The following is a 16,401-nucleotide window of genomic DNA, read 5'->3' as shown; positions in this document are numbered from 1 at the left end:
AAACACAGCTAATTCCTTAACTATGTGCATTGCAGGAGCTCATCTGCTACCTTGCATCAGTAGCACCCAGTTCCGTTCCTGAAGCACAGGTGAAGTCCTTAATGTGTGCCTTAGCTCAACAGAGTGTGGAGCCTGTGGATAATGTGTGCCGCCTGGCGATAACGACTTTCGTTGAGCTGCTGTACAAGTAAGACCACGTGCTGCACTAGTAATTCATTTTCACAAATATCTCATCAGACTTGCTTTGAATGCAGCCTTTGAAGATGTGCTAACAATGATTTACCTTTATCCTAGATTACCCTTCTGGAACACTTGGAAGCATTGTTCTATGCCTGGGAAATGTCTTAGCCATAGAGAAAATCTTTTACTTGCAAAGACACATGGCCACAGCTTAGGTCCGTTCGATTCACCTGCACCGTGTGAACCAGTTCACGATATGCCGCACCTTGCCATTTGTTTCAGCAGTGCAGCAGTGGCATTCTCTGAACCATGCCGTTCGTTTCAAAAGGTGCAGGTGAAATGTGGTGCTGCTTCACGGTTTTCCTGCGCCCTCTTTGGTGGCAGCGCAGACTTGGTGCAGTTGTGCACGTGTGAATTAGCAGCACAGCTGAGATGCAGCATTCAGGTGTAGGAGTTGTATGTGCGTCTACTGTTTCTATGCAATTTGCGGTGTGTTCACGCTTCATAAACTGTCCATATGTGCGGCTAGCCACCTCTCAAAGTGTACGTGGACGGCACAGGCAAAAATAAGGCCTCCACTGTGACGGCACCTCGTCGTTTGTTTCTGGTGGTTAGCCATCTCAAAGTTATGTGGATGGCATACATAAGGCAAACAAAAGTACCGTATTGACACTATTGTATGTCTGCCCATTTTACCTGAATTTGAAATCCGAAGTTGGGGGGCTGACTTACAATCGAAACAGAAACTAGTAGCGTCAGTTTTGGCGGGACAAAGGAGAAATCAGGGAAGCTGTGGCATGGTTACGACATTACCTTTGCATTCCGGCTCTACCTGTAACATATACCGTATTTTCTTGTGTATAACCAGCGCTATCAGCAACGATTCGCGGAAAATTTTCTAAATATGATCCCCACGCACTGTTGCGAAACTAGCTTCCCTACATGGCTGTGAAGTACTGCCGTAAAGCCAGCTTCGCGCACCGGACTTCGTGTTTTTTCGTCTTGACTTTACAAAACACGTTGCGGGGCTAGTTGGTGACACATTCCTACTTAAAATATTTCAGCGCTACTTTTTACGAGGACAGGACAGAGAAGTGCGTGACAGGACGGGCGTTGACTGCAACTATGGATTCAGTCAACGTATAGTTAGACTGCATAAATAAATTTCCTTTATGAAATGCGCTCATGTGTTTTTTTTTTGCCGTTCTGTTTGGAGGGGGTTGACCTACATTCATGTCGACTTACAATCGTGTAAATACGGTAAGGCCTGCATTATGTTGTCACCTTGTCATACGTTTCTGGTGTCGCACTGTGCATGCACCACTGAATTCGAGCTGCACAGTTTTTAAACTTCTCATGCACTGCTGTAAGCCAGGCACGTAGGCAGGGGGGGGGGGGGGCAAGGTGCCACCCCTCGATATTCATTCAGCCTTCTATATTGCCGGGCAACTTTTTTTTTCTTTTTGCCATGGAAAGACTTTCTTTCGAACAATTAGGCCTTGGCCCCCCCCACCCCCACCCCCCGAAAAAAGATCTTGGCTATGTGACGTGCTGCCGTAAGCTAGTTTGGATTGGTGAAGGTGAATCAAATGAACCTCTTATTTCATAGCGTTTAAGAAAAATTTTAAAGGTCATGCTTTACTAAAGGCCACCACTCTCTTTGGGTTCATCGTTATCACCATCATCATCATCAGCATATTTTATGCACACATTGCAAAACAATGCGTAATAATAAGATTACTTCAATGGTGCGGGAAAAACTATTTCCAAATGTTACAGGTCAAGCAAAAAATGGACATTTGAGGGTCATTAAAATTTTTACAAATTGCACCAGATCAGGCGGTATATTAGAAGCTTTGTGAAAGTGGAGTATGTATTTTCTGTTAGAAGACTTACCAGTGCGTGAAATAGTTGGGTCACACGGAATTCATGTCATCAAAACACAGGCAAAACCAAGAAAACATGAACTTACTATTGGATGAATGAATTCTGTATGTTTGTGAAATGCATATGCTGCTCCAGGCATGAGGTAACATAAATTGGCCTAAGTGCCCATATCTGATGCATCCATGAGGCATAGTAAAAGTGATTGTAAAAAATCCAGTAGATATTTGGAATCAGCACACATGTTGTCGGAACAACAGCCAATCAAAGGTCCACATACATCGTGAATTTCTTCAGACCAGCCTTTATTATTTTTCTTTTCTTTCATTCTACTATGTGGCCATCATATGCGAGGATGCTTGGACCAGAAAAGTAAAACTGAGCTTTTGAAGAATGCCAAGATGGTGGCTGTCAATGGGCAGAACAGGCGATGCCACAGTGCACAACACAAGAAAGAAACTATGAAGGCTAGCATGGTGCACATTGATGTTGCAAGCACACTGGTGCACACTGATGTTGCAGGCATGCAGGAACATTGGGTAATTTGTCGTGTCACGGCACGCTGTTGATGCTGCAAGGAGCAGGTGACATGTTGTCCGCGTGTGATGAATGACCCAGAGTTCTTCAATAATAGGAGTTGAGAAACTGCTTTCTAAAACCCGGACCTGCCCATGGAGAAGTTTGCGGAGGATAGCAAACTGACGTGCCACCTGGGAACGACAACAGAAAACACGCTTCATCGCTACGGTCTGCGTGATTGTTGTGTGATTTACCATGGCAAGAGTAGAGTTGGGCAAAAAAAAAGCACTTTCAAAATATGTGTGTTGAGTTCTATGGCCCTAGTGTCATCTGCAAAAAGTAAATGGCAAACATAAACCCACTGGTCGCCTCACCATGCATGCAGTCTTCTGCGATGCAAAGCCAAAGAAAATGGCATCTACAGTAGACTTGTTAAGTGGAACCAGAAGGGACCAGGAAAATATGTACCGTTTAACAGGAGTTTCGTTTACTGAGAGATGAATAGGAGTGCAGAAGACAAGCACAAAACAAATCATATTAGAGGCAGTTCTTTCATTTAAGCAGCAGTTCCATTCAAGAGATTTTCTTGTACTGAGAGTCTGCTGTATATTAGTTTTTTTTTTGCCTACAGGGCACGCCAAGGTCAGCACACCTCTGCGATTTTGGCCAATGACGTGTCTGTCCGGATTTTTATGCGTGAAGCCTATGGGGATTTTTGCAACTCATATGACTGAAGAACTCGGGTATGATTGCTGTGGTGCAGTGAAGCACTTCTCCATGGGCTTGCATCCTAGCTGCCCGCGAGGCATACTTGGGCCATTTCTCTTTCTACCGGCATTAAGGAGGCTGGGGCACTTCATCTATCAGTCATCCGCATGGCTATGTGTCATTGCCTTGTGCCTCCAAATGGCCATTGTTTCCCCGGGTTCGCAGTGAAATTGGTATAAAGTATTGCCACATGACACCCAAGATTGTTGAATTAACCAAGCTGGTGAAGGTTGTTGCTTCAAATTATTCATCCAAATTTGCATGAGAAGATGCAGAACTGCAGGACTTCCCCCAATTTAAGTGGGATTTCGTATAAATAACATCCCCTATACTTTCCTTGGCATTATTGTCTGCTAGTTCTCATTAATATTGTGTTTGACAAAGAAAAACGAACCCTCAAATGTCATCTTTCCTTCATTCATAGCGAGGGTCTCGTTCTGGCAGACTTGATGCCTTCAGGTAGTATGCGAGGGATTATTGGTCAGCTGCCAGCTTGTAAAGAGATCATGTGCTACGTAACGCCAAAAGGCAGAAAAAGAGTGTTCTACACTCGCTGCCATGGCTGCGATCGGCACTGAATAGCACTCCCAGGATTAAATTCACATATATACCCCATAAAGTGGACAGGAGGATGACTGCTGCCGTAGCTCAATGGTAGAGCATCGGACGCATTATTCGAAAGTCGCAGGTTCGGTCCCTGCCAGCGGCAAGTTATCTTTTCGTCTACTTTACTTTCTTCACATTTATATCCTAATTATTACAAATAACATCCCCTATACTTTCCTTGGCATTATTTTCTGTTAGTTCTCATTAATATTGTGTTTAACAAAGAAAAATGAGCCCTCAAAAGTCATCATTCCTTCATAACGCAGTTTGAATTATAGAGGTTTTAGCGTATTCATACAGGTAACTCCTGGGTATAATGGCAGAGCCATCCTTCATGTTATTTCTGGTGAGCCTTTCTTCCATCAACCAGCAAAGCCTATCACTTTCACATGTGAATGCTAGATGCCTTTCATTGCATCGGGAGCATTTGTAGCTCTCAGACAGACACACCCCCGTCCCCTCGGGGTGTTCATCGTGGGATAACTTGCAGCACAATGCAGTTAGAAAACGGAGAGGAAAAGAGAAGGACGCAAGCGCTGTAGGACATCAGCACCGGTGTCCTTCTTTTCTTCTCTCCATTTTCTAACTGTGTTGCACTGTAAGTTATTCCACTACGAACAACCACCAACTAGCCCAGCTCGCGATTTGCCTTCGGGGAGCTCTGAGGGGCCACATCACCTGACAGTGGTGTGATTGAAACTGCATTGGTGGACTCTCCTACCAGTGGGGAGCAGGATTTCTCTCCCATGTGAATAGCCCTTTAGGGCCAAGTAAATGTGCTAAGTGGGGCGACGCGCTGGTTCCTTGCGCACTCATACAACCCATTTTCTTGTTTCGATCATTGCAGTGTGCCTGACATTCCATACGTTCCCCACCGAGATGAAGCACGCAAGATCCTGCCTGCCAACCTGTGTAGCATTATCAACCTTCGGCACGCCAAGGAGACATTCCCCTACTGGAGCCAGATGCTGATGCTTGACTCATACCGCGAGCCCCTGCTCAAGGGCTTCCTCGTCAGTGTGGGCGGCATGTCCGATCAATTCGTAAGTTAATCTGGTATAGCCACTAATTTTGGTAGCCCTTGCAGGGTATATATATATTTAAGGAAAATAATAGTGGAGAGGGAAAGAGTCAAAAAGGTTGTGTATCCTTAATATTTTTATTGTGATGACGAACTGGCATATAATGCAGCAGTGGGAACTGGGAAAACTGACCAAAGGAGAGCGATTGATATTCGACATCAACTACTGAGTTTCGAAGCATGTGGTCATAGTTGCCTTAAACCATGCAAAATATATTCACATTCACGTTTTAACATTCCAACAATGGAGGCAAGCGACACACACATCACTGGGTTCATTTATTGGGTCCGTTTGATTCTCGTGCACCACCTGAACCAACTTACAAGGTGCTGCAGCCTGTCATTCGTTCCGCTCTCTGGAGCAGCAGTGGCATCCTCTGAACCACACCGTTCACTTTAAAAGGGACAGGAAATGGGTAGGACCGGTTCACGATTTTCATCATCCCCGCTGACAATGGTGCTGGCTTGGTGCAAACGTGCAGGTACAAAGCAGTAGCACAGCTGACGACTCAACATGCTAGCATAGGCAGTGTTTGAATCCCATCTGTGCACATCATTTGTGTCTACACAATGCAGGGTGTCTTTACACCTCAGAAATCGACTGCACGTGTGGTTTGGGACATCTCAAACTTAGTGAACAGAGTGCATTAAGCAGAGACATGTGACCATGCTGGCATCTCTCTGTTTGTTTCTATTGTTGCATTGTGTCTGCACCTGTGTACTCAAGCTGCACAATTTCTTAACTTCTCGCTCCCTGTTGGAAAGGGTTCAGAGTGGTGTGGGCAAAATGAATGAACCTATAATTAAACTTTGATTATATTATGAATTTGCTGGTCATACACTTTGCTACCACTTTGCATTACGAAGGGGTGCGCGAGTGCAGCTTCGACAGTGATGCCTACATGAGACCACAAGGCGTGAACATCAGACAGTTATAGTTTAGCATTAGCGTGATAGCAGGGGTTAAGGAAATAGCGTTACCGTGCCGCAAACTTTGGTTGCGGAAAGTGTATTTTTGTTTAGCGCGATGGCGTTTACGTGCCCAAGCTGGGACGGTGGCACCACCTAGCGAAGGGTGAATGCGTTAAAAAAAAGTGAAAAGAACAAAACCGAGAATGCTCGCTTGTATTCCCGCGTGCAGCAATATTACTACTTTTTTTTTTAGTGACAATAAAAGTAAATAAATATGAACTATGCACCATAAGTGAAAATTTTCATGTTGCAGACTTGTTTACACCGATCTTCTAGTTAGGCCTAGGGACGTTCAAAATGGGAAGCGATCTCAAAAACTATGCTAAGTTATCCGTAATACTCTGTCGTCGAAGCTACCTGAAGGCAAGTGAAGCCATTTCGCACAGTCGTTTGCTACGAAAGAAGTGGATACATCCACATCAGCGCTAAATTCAGTTCGAAGCGGGCGTCCAAAACCGCCGCCATGTTTTACGTGTACTACGTTAACCACGCAAACACGCTAATGCTAAATCTGAAAAATAGCGTGCGTACGGTAAACACTATGGGATTTTTAGTGTACTGTGCATGTTCACTTCGATCCCGCTATTCTGCTAAGCCCGCTATTCCGCTAAACCCGTTAAACTATAACTGTCTATTGAGATGCTCATGCCACGGAGAAAGAAGCATTTGAGGAGGAAAAAGTGGTGTCATTGACGGTTTGGTGAATGGAGCAGTCGGAACTCTACGAACGGGAATCGCTAGGTGCCTGTGCTGCGCACTTCCTCAGGTTTCACAGTAGTGGAGCTGCATTGCGTTTTTTTTTTCTTTTTACAGTTCATTTTTGGCAAGGAAACTCTGCTGTCGTTCTTTGGCACTGTCAGACAGGACCGCACACTTGGAGAGTCGGTGTATGGATTCCTCACTGGACTGTTAAGAGACCAAGCATTCGTGAACAGGGCACTGGCGAAGTATCTCAAAGCCATGGACCACCTCGCAGTTTCTGGTGCCTTCGCAGGAGCTCCACCTGAATTTACTGAGGTGCTGCAGCGGGAGGCCTGGCTTAAAGCACACAGGTAAGTTTTGGCATCTTCAGACAGCGTCCCTGAATACTTACACAAGATGCATCAGAGGTCTTTCTTCTGAGGGGTTCACAGAGGTTTTTTCGATGTTCATGGTCCCCAATAAATGCAAAGAGATAGTGGAGATGAAACAGTAACTAACACTGGCTGATATTCGTGGCAGCGGTAGATGGCATATAGAAATACCAATATGGTTGCTGATATGCCTTATGAGTAACTATCGACGCGATTTTGATGTTTATCAGTTCTCATCAGTTCCACACAAAGGGACATCAGTTCATGTGCCTTTGTATAAGACATACCGCGAACTTTCTCCAACTTCGGATGAGAAAAATTTTTATGTGCACAGTAGACACTTGATAAACAACTCTGCAAAATACTGAAGAAATTAGTTCGTCAAAAAGAATTGCATTTACTGAAAAAGATGTGCGAAGGTTCAGTACTATTTGCATGCACCCTCTTTTGAGCAACTCGAAGCAGTAGAAGGTGAATGCAGCTGATAGCTTCACAGAAAGCAGATGCGATTACAATGGTTTTTTTTTTTGCACAGCATTCACAAAATTTATTTTGCGAAGACTAGTCACTGTGCATTAAAAAATTCATAATTTCTTGCTTGCGTCTTTGCCACCGCGGTGACAGGCCACCCGCTGTGGTGGTCTAGTGGTTATGGTGCTTGACTGCTGACCCGGAGGTCGTGGGATCGAATCCCGGCCGCAGCGGCTGCATGTCGATGGAGGTGAAATGCTAGAGGCTCGTGTGCTTAGGTTTAGGTGCACGTTAAAGAACCCCAGGGGGTCGAAATTTCCGGAGCCCTCCGCTACGGTGTCTCTAGCAATCATGTCGTGGTTTTGGGATGTAAAACCCCAGAAGTTAATAAATGAACAACCTTGGGATCCTCTTGAAGAGCAGAGTGCCCAGAATCACCAAATCGAAAAAGAAACACACACAAGAATAATGTAACTGAGAGTTGCAATGATGACACTTTTAGAAGAAGGGGTTTGGTGCTTGGCTCCAATATGCCACTTGCTTGCGAGCATTGGTTGAAACAACCGCAAGGAGACAGTAAGAAATGGTCACTGATATAAGATGATGAACAAATGTTGGTCCACGTGATTTGATAACACCACATCTATATTCAAAGTAGCAATTTGAAATTATCAGTGCATGTACTGTAGATGACACAGGTAATGTTTTAAAGCTATGAATAATGTAAAAAAGACTGTTAAAAGTATTACAATACTTCACCACAAAACCACTGATAATACTCTCAGTAGTATTGCAGTAGATTGCTATTAATAGACAGTTATAGTTTAGCGGGTTTAACGGAATAGCGGGCTTACCAGAATAGCGGGATCGAAGTGCGCATGCGCAGTACCGTAAACGACCCGTAGCGTTTACCGTACGCAGGCTATTTTTCAGATTTAGCGTTACCGTGTTTGCGTGGTTAACGTAGTGTATGTAAAACATGGCGGCGGTTTTGGACGCCCGCTTCGAACTGAATTTAGCGTTGATGTGGACGGATCCACTTCTTTCGTAGCAAACGACTGTGCGAAATGGCTTCGCTTGCCTTCAGGTAGCTTCGACGACACGGTATTGCGGATAACTTGGCGTAGTTTTTGAGATCGCTTCCCATTTCGAACGTCCCTAGGCCTATCTAGAAGATCGGTGTAAACAAGTCTGCAACATGAAAATTTTCGCTTTTGGTGCTTGGTCCATATTTATTTACTTTTGTTTTCACCAAAAAGAGGAGTAATATTGCATCGTGCGGGGACACAGGCGAGCATTCTCGGTTTTGTTCTTTTCACTTTTTTTAATGCATTCAGCCTTCGCTAGGTGGCGCCACCGTCCCGGCTTGGGCACGTAAACGCTATCCCGCTAAACTAAAACACTCTTTCCGCAACCAACGTTTGCTGCACGGTAACGCTATTCCCTTAACCCCCGCTATCACGCTAACGCTAAACTATAACTGTCTATTAGCACCAACAGTTTATAACTCTTTTACAGCAATATATTGCCAGCAATTTTGTGGTAACTGACTTTCAGTAAAACTCAGGTCAGTGCAATCTAGAGCAGCGAAATGATGTCAAGTTTATGTAGGAATGTTAGACAAGAGGTATGTCTAGTGATTGTGCATTACCGACAGGGTCTATGGTAGTATTGATAGTTATTGTACTACGTATGGCTCAATAATGGCTAAGCTATCAATAGTACCATTAGCGTGTTAACTGGTTTTGCATCAGCAATGTCAAGATGCCACTTTTCTTTTTCTTCATCTTCTGAAACATAGATAGCTCCTTTAGTGAATTCCTAAACCTCAGACCCCTGTAAAGTGAATATAGCAGTAAGTGAGGTGGGACTTACATATTTACTGAAATACCAGTTTGAATGCCCATTAGTTGTTCCCTGTAGTAGTTGCAAAGAGTGTACATAAGTTCCATTAGGTTAACTCCATACATGAGTTACCGGATGTCTCTAGGAAAGGTGTTTATCTTTCACTGGCTTTATAGCAATAATAAAGTTCTGAACCTTGTCAAGCAAACTTACATCTGCCTTGCAAATAAGTTTGTCGTCGACAGTATTATTCATTACAAAAATATAATGGCTAAATGAGGTGTGTTTGTTTTGTATACCGTGGCTCAAATAGTACTATACCGTAAAATCCCAAGCAACCCCCTCCCCCCTGCGGCCCCTTCAAATCTGACAAGACCTGAAGGGATGGGGGGCCTTGCTCGGTCACAGGTCAGGTCAAAATTATAGATGGCGGCGGAAGAGCCGCGAGTGCTTCCTGCAAAATGCCTTATTGAATACGCATGCATTCACTGTCATTATTCGCCCTCGTTAAGCGAATAAAAACAGTGAATGAAACATTGATAATGGCGGGAGGGGAGATTGGGGGTGGGGGAGGGGGTGCTTGCTTGGTCATTGGCGGATATCTCAAATCTCCCCGAAAAGGGAGGGGGGTGCTTGCTCGAATTTTATGGTAAATGTTTCTTTCTTTCTTTGTTAGATGAAGTGATTTGAATCAGTCAGATGGGTGTTTGGTATGCACAGAGAAAGTGTTTGAATTCACAGAAGCCTGCTGCTGTCATTTTTGTATGTCTCCTCTAATTTTTATTTGCTCAAGGTATTTTGTATTTTGTTTTATTTGTGTGTTTAGCTCGGTTTTGTTATTTTGCATAATCTTGTCTGACATTGTGTAAGGGAACGTCAGTTTGCTTCATGTGTCTGCTCCCCCATGTAATGTCCCTTCAGTGACCTTTAGAGGTATTATAAAATATATAAAAACAAATAATAATGTTCTCAAGTGTCGTAACGTCTATTCTTTTCACTTTAGGTCAAAGTCTTTTCAGAAACTCGAGGCCTTGTCAAGCTTTCTTGCCACCTGGATCCAGTTTGAAGGAAACGTCAGGAAGAAAGTTCTCGTCAAGCTCTTTCAGTTTCTGGAGCATCGTTGGAGCAAAGTGCGCATGGCAACTGCGCTCCGGCTGTGCGAATCTCTCTTGCTGTACCCAGTTCTGGAAGATGAAGAAAAGCTTGAGGAGGCTTGCAGGCTTCTCTCAGAGGCCCGCTGGGACGACACCGATTTTGGCATCCCCGTTAAAAGGCTGAGGAGTCTGTTTGAGATGGACAGCGACAGCTAGTGAACAACTGCGCCCATTACTTGGCTTCTCACATATTCTGTAATGATTGTGAGGTTTCTATTATTTATTTAATAAATAATACTTCGGACATGTCATCAGTGTGTGGTGACGTGAACGTATGCAACGTAACCCACCGTGCGTGCTTAATCACTACGGTCTCACGCTGCTAAGCATGATGCTGTGGTTTCAATTACCGGTTATGGTGGCCACATTTCAGTGGTGGCAAAAAGCATGATTACTGAATTGGACAAGGGAAGCAGAACGGTAGGTCTGAAAACTGATATGCAGAAAACTAGGTAATGTGCAACAGTCTCGGAAGACAACAGCGCTTTTTGATAGGTAGCGAGGCACTGGAAGTTGTAAAGGTATAGAAGGAAGGAAGGAAGCAGAAATATAGAAGGCAGGGAGGTTAACCATGTAAAGGTATATCTATATATATATTATATATATATATATATATATATATATATATATATATATATATATATATATATATATATATATATATATATATATATATATATATATATATATATATATATGTATATATATACATATATATATATATATATATATATATATATATATATATATATATATATATATATATATATATATATTATATATATATATATATATAATATATATATATATATATATATTCGAACCTGCGATCCCTGGCTACACAGCGCGCTGCGATAGACAATTCCGCCACGCAGCATACGTCCTCTATTTCACTAACGGCAAGCTATTTACATACACTACTTACCGCTGGCGTTGCGCAAAGATCGTAGGAGCTTCAGCGTGTTCACCATCACCCGCGAGAGGGCACAAAGGGCGCGCTTTAAATGCCGTCGCCCAGCTTGTGTCTAGCCCCAGTTGGGATGGTACTTTGACCTACAGGGCTTAGTCGCCTGTGCTCGCGCGCTTATATCGTGAGGGGCGAGGTTTGTAAGTCGTGCTTTCACCGCAAAGCGTTGAAGCACGGTCACTTCGCTTACTGCAGCGGCCGCGTTTGCGAAAGGAGTAAGATGCTAGCTAAAAGAGCCGAAGTAGGGGCCAGGTGGTTGTGTATAGTCGACACTTGCAGCGCGCTGCTCAAACGCAAAGAAACAACTGCGGCAGTTCGCGCTCGACCTGTGTATACCTGTGCGTTCTTTTCCAGCATCATTCCTTGTGTTTGAGCAGCGCGCTGCAAGTGTCGAGCTGTGATCGCTGATAGTTCGCGTTCGTCCTGTGTGTGTTCTTTTCGTGCGTCCTTTGTGCTTGAGCAGCTCGTTGCAAGTTTTGAGCTGCTTGCCGTTCTTCGTGTGACATTCCAATATATATATATATATATATATATATATATATATATATATGTATTGGAATGTCACACGAATATATATATAGCGCTGCGTTTTGTGTACCTTATTTAGTCCGTGTGTGGTTGCGCTCTCGTTCCATTATGATGTACGACCAACTAGCCCAAGTTTCAACCCTATATATATACCGAACATGACGGCGACGGCGAAAACCCGCCGAGAGTCCCTATAATTGCTATCGCAATAAAAGAAAACACATAGGAAAAGAAAGGCACTCGGTATATAGCATACAAACAGCAGTGAACATGTACAACACATTGTCTTACCAGTCATGATACAAGCATAAAAGATCTCTTTAATTGTAAAAAAAAAACGTTCTCACAGGCTGAATTCGTAATTAGTGCTACTACCTGGTAGGCTGTTTCACTTCATACACAGCTTAAAAAATACGTACCTCACTGGCGCACCTCAGCAGGTTTCTCGTGGCATACTTCAGTTGGTTCGGGGGTAGTAACCCCCCTGAGGCCGACCCCCCCCCCCCCCCCCCCCGAGTCCAAAGTACATTTTCAAGGGCTATGTCGACGTTGCCATATCAAATGCAGAGGTAACCTGTGGTCAAGTTTTCCTGATTGCCTCCAGAAACGTGTTGTATTCACTCATCTACTCCTAAACTAAAAGCGCGCAAACCGCATGCTCTGTGGCTCTGCGTTCACTTCCAGTGAAGCAGTTTTGCAAGAAAAAAGATGCTTTCACGGGTTGTCAGTCAAACATCTTTTCTTTTCTTGCCCCTTTGATTACTATAGAGCACTGAGATGTCTCGGAATATTCGAAACAAATAAGCTATTGTTCTTTCTTCATTTATTTTTTTCTCTGAGAATATGTAAGAGGGGAAGTGTACAATGATTATGCGTTGCTTGACTTGGCCACAGGCTTCGGTGCATGTGCGATCAAGATGTATTACATAATGTAAACAGTGTTACATAATACATACATGTATGTCCAGAACAAGAGTTCATAGTGTTGCTGAACTCTTTCCTTACTGTGGGGAAAATAGGTGTTTTTTGTAGGTCACACGAAATCTTTCTTGCGGAAGGAACTAACGCACCTAATATTTTGTGTAATACATGTCGACGAAACGCAGAATGAATTAACTTTTCACGAATCCAAGTTTCATTAACGAGATATATGTTACGCGAGTGACATAAATTGCCAGATTCAAGGTTGCAGGAAAAAATTGAACAGAGCTTGTAAAGAGACCCTTCTCTCTTCTAAGAAAAAAGTATAACAGGAATATTAAGGTATCCAAATGTGTCACCATCTAACAGGCACCATCTCTGAAAAATGCAAACTTTTTCATTGAACAGGACTTTCGCAACGAAAATCTTACTGAAAGCATTACAGTTGGGCGTATCATGCGGCAAAGCAGTTCCTCGATGTAAAGCTAGCTTTACATCGAGGAACTGCGACGTTGAGCTATGCTAGCATAGCTCAACGTCGCGTGTCTTGCAGCAATCTCTTGTTTTCTGCTTGGTTTTGTAGTCGCACTTGCATTTTTTACAGTTTTCATCCTGGTAGGCTGGTTCTGAAACGCGAACGGAGACGGTCCGAAGCAGAAAGCAGAGCTGACCGGTCTTCCGGTCTTGTTTCCATCGTCGTTGCTTTCAGAGCCCAAGCCCGACCAAAAAGCAGCATCCTCAGACTCGCTTCTGATCGTTAAATCAATTAAGTCGGCCACAAACGCACCGCAATGCCGATATCAGCGATCTGTCGAAGCGCGCGCGCCGCGCCCGGCGGTGACGGACGATCGCGGACGATTTCCGGACGATCGCGTACAGTGGCGTACCAACTCGTTCGCGAGCGGGGGGCTGGCGTCGCTCACTCTGTCCGATATATATATATATATATATATATATATATATATATATATATATATATATATATATATATATATATATATATATATATGTATATATATATATATATATATTGTCAAGAGAGAAACAGGAGACAACGCCCGTTCGTGGGCCGGCTGTTCTATTCTCTGGCCTTCGTCATTCTCTTCCTCGCGCTACCCGAGCATGCGCCCAAGCCCGTTGCCGCTCTTCGTCATCACACTCGGCCACGCTGCGAAAGGTGCACCTCTGAAAGAAAAGCAGATTTCGGCATTTCAGACGTCTCTACGGACACAATTCTTAATACGCGACACATGCACGGCAAAATTGTTGCGCCTCCTTTTGTCTGCGCGCGAGTCAGAATCCGAGGACCGCACTCGCCAAGTGTTCTCGCCCAGTTGTTGCGTAATAATAAAGGGCCCTTCAAACTTCGCGCATAGTTTCTTCGCAGGGACGGTGTACCTCGTTGCACCCACACCTCATCGCCGATACGGTATGGCGGTGCCCGACGGTGGCGGCGGTCGTAATGTCGCTTTTGCTCCCGTTGGGCATGCATTATCTTCTTGCGCGCCTCGGTTCGTATTTTGCGGCAAAGTGTCCCTCGTGCAGCAGAACGTCCAGGTTGTACAGGCGTGTCCAAGGAGTGTGTAGCGCCAAGTTTTGGTAGTTGACCGTAAGACGATTTCGTAGGGAGAGGTTCCGGCTGAACTTTGCAACGCCGTGTTAACTGCGTATGCAGCTGCTTTGAGATGCTCGTCCCAGTCGGCCTCACCGGCTTGTTGCTCGTACAATACGGTGCCAGTCGAGCTTGTAGCGTCTGGTTCGACCTCTCTGTCAGGCCGTTCGGCTTGTGGATGGTAGGCTACCGCGAAAATGATGCTCAACTCCCGCTTGCCGGAAGGTAGGTACGGAGCTCACGACTGCGGAAAGTGGTCGACCTGTCGGGGCTGAGTTTCTTAGGGAGGCCGTGTCTCCATTCGAAGTGGTCCAGCAGAAAGCTTATGACGCAACTGGCGGCAAGGGAAGGCACGGCAGCGACCTCTATAAACCTTGACAAGCAGTCCACAGCGACTATAATATATCTGTTGCCTGCTGCCGATGTTGGAAAAGGCCCGATGTGGTCTATTCTCACAGTGTGAAAAATTGTCCCCGGATGCGTAATAGGTGTTAGTAATCCAGGTTGACAGCCCGGACGCCGTTTGTGTTGTTTACACACTTTACAGCTTGCAACTTACGAACGCACGCTCCTGTTCATTCTCGGCCACCAAAAGCGCTCTTGTGCTTTGCGCAATGTTGCTCGGTAGCCTATGTGGCCTCCTTCGGGTGTGTCGTAGATGGCACGCAGAATACTCGAACGTAAGGAAGTAGGAATGACCAAAAGGTGGCGTTCGTCTTGCTCCTCGACCCAACGTCGACGATACAGCGTGCCGTCGCGTAAAGCAAATTTGGCGTTGCGTCCCGTGTCTGATAGGGAATTCATAATGGTGTCTAAATCTTTGTCGATGCGTTGGGCATTCGAAACTTCTTCCTGGGAGAATATGATCCAGTCTTCGCGGTTTTGCAGGGAGCGTTCCTCGGTTGGGTTTCGCGATAAGGCATCCGCAACCTGGTTTTGTGCTCCTGCGCGGTGACGGATGTTGTAAGTGTAATCTTGCAGCCGAACTATCCACCGCGCAAACTTGTGTTTGAGGTGCTGTTTAGCGAACATCCACGCCACAGCGGAGTTATCCGTGACCATAGGCATGCGCACAGGGGGGGCAGGGGGGGCGGCCGCCCCCCTAATCACACAAGAGGGGGGGCGCAAGATCTGCCCTGTACATTGACCCTTCTAGTCACCTAAGAGGGGGGGGCGCAAATTCTGCCCCATATATTGACTTAGTAGGGTAGGGGGGCGCTTCGATGAACCTTCGCCCCCCCTAATGGGGAACCCTGCGCACGCCTATGTCCGTGACAATAGTGAATTGTCGGCCAAACAGGTAGTGCCGGAACTTCTCGTCAACGCTCCAGATGACAGCCAGGCACTCTAGTTCATAGGAGTGGTAATGGCGCTCCGCGTCAGACAGTTTGCGGCTGGCGTAGGCGACGACGTGCTCACGTCCGTGCCGGTCACGCTGTATGAGAATGGCCCCTATACCAGTTTGACTCGCATCGGTGTGTACCTCTGTAGTCCATTCTTCATTGAAGTGGCACATGAGAGGGCTATGGGTCAATTGATGTTTAAGGGTCCGGAAGGCGTCGTCCTGAGATGGTCCCCACTGAAATTGTGTCCCTTCCTTAACAGGTCCATGAGCGGTGCAGCTGTTGACGCAAAGTTGGGGACAAACTTTCGCAAGTACGACACGATTCCGAGGAATACCTGCAGCTGTTTAATACAGGTTGGCACGGGATAGTTGGTCACAGCTTGAATTCTTTCAGGAAGGGGCTGCACGCCGTCCTGGGATATGGTATACCCGAGATAGGATATTGTCATGATGCCAAACTGACATTTCTCCCGGT

The 16,401-nt window shown here is 45.1% G+C and overlaps 1 protein-coding gene across 1 annotated transcript; it reads left to right on the top strand.

The window, feature by feature from the left end:
- The first annotated feature begins 8 nt into the window (after positions 1-8).
- LOC119377053 (tubulin-specific chaperone D-like) lies at positions 9-10,804 on the top strand. Its single transcript, XM_037646677.2, has 4 exons — positions 9-187; positions 4,805-5,000; positions 6,824-7,062; positions 10,403-10,804. Exons 1-4 carry the CDS (start codon positions 102-104, stop codon positions 10,707-10,709), a joined length of 828 nt encoding a protein of 275 aa, XP_037502605.1. The 5' UTR covers positions 9-101; the 3' UTR covers positions 10,710-10,804.
- Positions 10,805-16,401: the final 5,597 nt, after the last annotated feature.

Source organism: Rhipicephalus sanguineus, unplaced genomic scaffold (genome assembly GCF_013339695.2).
Source record: "Rhipicephalus sanguineus isolate Rsan-2018 unplaced genomic scaffold, BIME_Rsan_1.4 Seq332, whole genome shotgun sequence".
NCBI classification, from domain to species: domain Eukaryota; kingdom Metazoa; phylum Arthropoda; class Arachnida; order Ixodida; family Ixodidae; genus Rhipicephalus; species Rhipicephalus sanguineus.
Note: the sequence above shows the minus strand (reverse complement) of the source record. Positions and strands in the feature narration are given on the sequence as shown.